Source organism: Cnephaeus nilssonii (assembly GCF_951640355.1).
Source record: "Cnephaeus nilssonii genome assembly, chromosome: 19".
Taxonomy (NCBI): Eukaryota; Metazoa; Chordata; class Mammalia; order Chiroptera; family Vespertilionidae; genus Cnephaeus; species Cnephaeus nilssonii.
The window spans coordinates 14789737-14795298 of NC_137090.1; the positions used below are offsets into that span (position 1 = coordinate 14789737).

The 5562-nt window shown below is 50.1% G+C and overlaps 1 protein-coding gene across 2 annotated transcripts; it reads left to right on the plus strand.

Annotated features, from left to right (window-relative positions):
• Window positions 1-438: 438 nt before the first annotated feature.
• Window positions 439-3430, plus strand: PPY (pancreatic polypeptide). Of its 2 annotated transcripts, none has more exons than XM_079799088.1 (4): window positions 439-584; window positions 2671-2861; window positions 3053-3127; window positions 3292-3430. In XM_079799088.1, the coding sequence occupies exons 1-4, from the start codon at window positions 441-443 to the stop codon at window positions 3314-3316; spliced, it is 435 nt and encodes a 144-aa protein (XP_079655214.1). In that variant the 5' UTR covers window positions 439-440; the 3' UTR covers window positions 3317-3430. The 2 variants fall into 2 exon arrangements, with proteins under 2 accessions (XP_079655214.1, XP_079655215.1); XM_079799089.1 differs by having other exon boundaries at window positions 441-601.
• The last annotated feature ends 2132 nt before the right edge of the window (window positions 3431-5562 follow it).

Consider the following 5562-nt stretch of genomic DNA (forward strand, 5'->3'; position numbering starts at 1 on the left):
AGATTGCAAATGTGCGTGGGGAGTGGTTGGTGGTGGCTGTGAGCACAAATGTGTGAGTGACTTTGACCTTGTGAGTGATTGGGACCCGTGTGTGTGTGTGTGTGTGTGTGTGTGTGTGTGTGTGTGTGAGACCGTGACTGTTGGAGACCGGGTGTAAGCTGACATGGTTCTTGCACCCGAAGGGACCGACAAGGCTTGGTCCCCTACCCATGCAGTGATCTGACTTGTTTTGATGGCACTTTCCTATTGCCAGCAGAATGAGAATGAGAGTGACCTTTCATAGCTTATCAGAAGTCTGTAACTATTTACCGAGAATTTGGCTTTCTGCTTTATCTTAGAGATTAAGAGGAACAGAGAGTACATTCCTCTGGACTGACCTCCCATCCAGTATTTGTGTATAAAAGGCATTACACAGTTAATAAAGCGGCTGCAGTCCGTCGATGACCTGCAGTCCTCCGGACCCCGCTTTCCTGTCTTTCTTTCTTTTCTCACTTCCCACCTCCCTACCTCAGCCCGGTTTAACCGTCAGGCTGGCCCTGCCAATTGGCGCCCGAAACCAGGGACCTGAGGACTTGAGAAGCATGGTGAGGAACTCCTCAAGGTAAAGAGTGCACTCAATAAGAAGTGAGGAGAAATGTTTGGATAGTCGGGAGTAAAGCAGGGGACAATTAGAGTCTAGAGAAAGTGCCCTTTAGAGGCAAATGTTGAAGTCTATGTGATCACAAAATAATGTTGTTTCTTGTTCAAATTAGAATCTTAGTTTGTATTTGAAATTTAAAATCTGTAATAAGTGGCCGAAGCCGGTTTGGCTCAGTGGATAGAGCGTCGGCTTGTGGACTGAAAGGTCCCAAGTTTGATTCCGGTCAGGGGCATGTACCTTGGTTGTGGGCACATCCCCATTAGGGGGTGTGTAGGAGGCAGCTGATAGATGTTTCTCTCTCATCGATGTTTCTAGCTCTCTATCCCTCTCACTTCCTCTCTGTGAAAAATCAATAAAATATATATTTTTAAAAATCTGTAATAAGTGAAACTCCACTGCTGAAACCGTCTCTGGTGCAGAGAAATTCAAAGGTGGCAGGAGAGGGCAAGGCTATCTGCTCTCCCACAATAAGATTACTTGCAAAAAGATTACTTAAGGTTACATTTAAAAATGATAAGAGAACTCGAAGAGAAATTCAAATCTTGGCCAAATTGGATGCTAGTTATTACTTCAGAAAGCGAAAAAGAAAGAAAAAATTTGAGATCTGTCTATCTTTTAAGCATGAAAAGAAATTCAGCCACATCTGTTGCTAATGCTTCCCCCGAAGTAAGCAGGATGTGGGGGAAGGGAGAGACATGTAGAGCTTCAATATAGAAGCCCACTCTCCCAGTATTCTAAGGAATGTGGTAATTTACATTCAAACAAACCAAACCTAGTTTTCCAGAGCCACTGGCAAATAAAAAATAAAGTTTAAGTTGGTCTCATAAAAAACCTAGAGGACAGAATTGAAGCTATTAATTGATTATGTCTTATAAAGTATAAGAACTTATTTTTGAGAAAATAAAATATTGTGTTTTATATCTTAAGATAATTATTAAAAATATTATAATATTTGAATCATATATATATATTTGATGGTTTTTTTCATGTTAAAATTTCAAGGCCTTAACAGAGATGATTTTTGGAAAGCTCCAAGGGCCCAGAGTAATACAAGAAATTTATTCTCTCTTCTTAAAGGAAATCTTTTAAAACAGATCTAATATACTTGAAGTTACATGGAAAGCCTTGTTAAATAAGAATTAATAGATATTTTAAAAAATATTGTAAAGGTTTTAGCCTCTAAGAGGTACAAAAATATGGCTAGGACCTTGTCTATACAAAAAGAAATTAACAGCCAGTTTGCGATTGAATTGCCATGGCCTGGAGCAAAGAATATCCTTACATGATATTATTCTACAATGTCATTATAATTTTTGATATTTTACAACAGCATACTGTACAATTATCCCAAACAAACTTACAAACTAATTCTTTGAATGTTTGACAGCAATTTTAAAAAGGAGTTGAGGCCTCTTGGGAAGGCACTTGAGCATTCTATATTGGCCTCTCTTGCCCTTTTTGTTTTAGTAAATGATTTTAAGAGTACAATAGGCTCTTTCTATAATTGAGTGACATTTATTTTGCCAGATTCGATTAGGTTTAAGTCCTTGGGGCGTGACCATCTGTATCTGCATGTCTCTCCCTGGCGGGGGGCAGGGGGAGGGGGCGGGTAGCGAACCTCAGGCTATTGATTTCTGTCCTTTGGCTCACAAGTTCATTCTGTGTGTCCTGCCCTGTAGGTGAGCAGGAGCACACTTCCCACCAACCCCTTCCCTCCAACCCCTACCCCACACCTGCCTGCTCAGAGCCATCAGGCCCTGGGCCTCATGCGTCCTGTGCCTCGTGCCTCCTGCCCATGTCCCCCTTCTCCGCTACCTTTTCTCCTTTGCGGAGGTCCGGGCTGAGCTCCGGCTGCTGCTGCTACGGAAGGAGCTGTCTCTACTTTCTGAGGCAGTGTCTAGGCGGTGGGGTGGCCAGGTCCCGGCGGCTCTTTGCTTCGCCCGCTGGTCCCCAGGCTTGGAGAAGTAGGTGATGGGCGAGGGGGCTGGGTGGGTTCTGCCTCCAATGCCCTCCCACTCCTTGCTCCTCAGATGGCTGCCGCACGCCACTGCCTCTCCCTGCTGCTCCTGTCCACGTGTGTGGCTTTGTTGCTGCAGTCATCGCTGTGTGCCTCGGGGACCCCGCTGGAGCCAGTGTACCCAGGGGACAACGCCACACCAGAGCAGTTGGCCCAGTATGCAGCTGAGCTCCGCAGATACATCAACATGCTGACCAGGCCCAGGTGTGTACCAGAGGGAGGGGGAGGGGTCCCAGCTCCTGCCCCTCCCACATTCTTGGGAAAGCAGAACCTCTCTACTGACCAGGCCTGGGCCTGTATGCCCCTGGAGGATGGTACCCAAGGGCAGGCAGGAGGCAGGTGGGCTGGCACCTGGGCGCAGTGCTTGCCTGCCCCAGCTGCCTCTCCCCTCCCAGATATGGGAAAAGAGACAAGGAAGAAACGCCGCTGAACTCCTTGGAGTGGGGAGCCCCCAACAAGGTTGCCCCCAGGTAGGTTTGATTCCCCGCCCTGTGTGCCAGCTCCCTGGGGCTGAAATGGGGGTGGAGGTGAGTTGGGGGGATGGGGGAGAACAGGGGCCCAGGGCTTGCCTGAGGTCTCCTGAGGGCATGAGGACTGCCCACTCCCACTGCCATGTTCTGCCCTCTCCCCACAGGGAGCTCAGCCAGATGGACGAGTGAGCCACCTCCTGCCTCCTCCGACTCCAAGGGCAGTGCCGGCCCAGATCTCCCCTCCACACCCTTGGCTCTGCCCAAAGCTTGCTCCCCACTCCCACACAGGCCAAATAAAGCAAACCAAAGACATTGCCTCTCTCTGTGTGTCTCTGTGGACCCCTGGTGCGATCAGGAGCAGCCAAAGGCAGGAGAGAAAGGCAGGGGGGCGGAGGGGCAGGGAAAGAAGGGTGTTAGGAATGATCAGAACATCTGTGGGGTCATCAGAGCCATTCAGCTCAGCTCCGCTTCACAGAGGGGCAACTTGTGGCCCAGAGGGAGGCAGCGGCTCCCCCACAGTCATTCAGCCGGTGACGTGGCACGCGAGCTAGAATCTTCCATTTCAGCACCTTCAGACTCTCCTGATCAGTGGCCCCATAACAGCCCTGGGCCCAAATGTACCCCCACCAACTCTTTCCTATAGTTTAGTGTCCTTGGCATGGGGGCAGGGGTGACAGCCCAGCCCAGAGGAAGGACTGGAGCAAAGACAGTCACTGGCTGCATGATGGCACCAGAGCTGCCCTCCTCTGGGCAGGTCACTGTGCATGTCCAGTTGGAGCATGTCGAGGGGATTCTAGGCTCAGCAGAAGCCTGGCCCAGGAGGGGGACTGTGAAGGGGAGGGGCCTGGAGATGGTGTCATGTGTAGATTGTTGGGGAAAGGAGCCTACTGTGTGCCAGGGTTATTTAACCCTCACAACAACCCTGTGAGGATGATAGCTGTTATCCTCACCCTACAGAGGAGGAAACCAAGGCTGAGAGAAGTACTGCAGTTTGTCCGAGGTCCTGCCGCAGACGGCATCCTAATAGAGGGATCTAGCATCAGCGTTAGAGTCTGCAGGAAGCCACCGCTTGCCAATACTGTCAGTGCACCAAGGAACTCGGAAGGCTGATGGACCTTGTGCGTTAGCAGGGCTGATGCTAAGCATCAAGTGTTGAGATAGTGGTGGCTCAAGGCAATTCCCTAACCTGATAATCCTTTTACTATGTACCAAACTTTACCTTTGATAGGCCTGTATGCATTGCTAGAGGGCAAGATGTGTATCTAAAAAGGAATAAAAAGCAGGCAGGACCCAGTCTTGGGGTGTCTCTTCAAGAAAGAGGTCTCCACCTGGCCCCCCCATGCCTTCTAAATTCGTATTTCTTGTATAGCATTTTCATTTGTGCATCGGCCCCTCCTTCAGATCCTGAACCCCGCCGCAAAGGTTGCGGCAAGAGTCAGATGAGCCTGTGTACAAATAGGAATCTGCCACTTCCTGTCTGTGTGCTTTTGGGCAGGGATTATAACCTCTCTGAGCCTCAGATTCTGTATCTGTAAAATGGACAGAACGACAGGGTTGTAGTGAGCATGACATGGAATAATGCATGTGAAACATTTAGCATGGCCCTTGACCCAGGTAAACGCTCAGTAAATGGGGGCTTGCAAGGGGCAGACTTGCAATGTAGCCATCGGCCAACGAATATGTGGAAAGACTGCAGCGAGATAACATGCTCTTCAAACGTGGAAGGAGTTGGGAGAGGCCCATGGGAGGGGCTCTGGAAGGCAGGCTTTGGGGGACTATAGGGAATATCCTTGAAGAACCAGAAATTTGGAAAGAACTTGTCCTGAGAAGTTGTGAACTCCTGGGCATGAAGTTCATGCGTAGGAGCCATTCAGGAGGGGAGGGGAGGGGAGGCCGTGGGGAATTCAGGTTCCAGGGAGTGGGCTAATCTGTGGATTCCACATTGCAGCTCTGGGAGGGCTCAGAAGGGATCCTGCACCTGGTGTGTGTGTGTGTGTGTGTGTGTGTGTGTGTGTGTGTGTGTATGTGTGTGTGTGTGACTGAGAGGGAGGGGCTTGTCTCTCCCCCTTTCCTGGGCCAGGAGCACCTGTGGGTAAGGGAGAGTCACGGGGGTAGAGGTGAGAGGGAGAAGTGAGAGAATTAGAACTTTCCTGGCTCCTGGAATGGCTTCTCCTGCCCCCCCCCCCCCGCCCCTCACATGCTCAGCCTGCAGAGATGGGGGCCTGTGGGTTTGGTGGATGAGGGGACCCACCTTCCTGGGCTCAGCACCTCACACTGACCCCACAGCCACGACACCACATCATGTTTCCCCTCCCGTCTGGCTGTGTCTGGTGCAGGCAAATGACCTGAAAGTGGAACCAGGCCCTAAAAGGCAAAGGGCTGGAGAGGAGGCAGCTGCCAGGCAAAGGCATGGCTCAGGCTGATTCTTAAGTCCA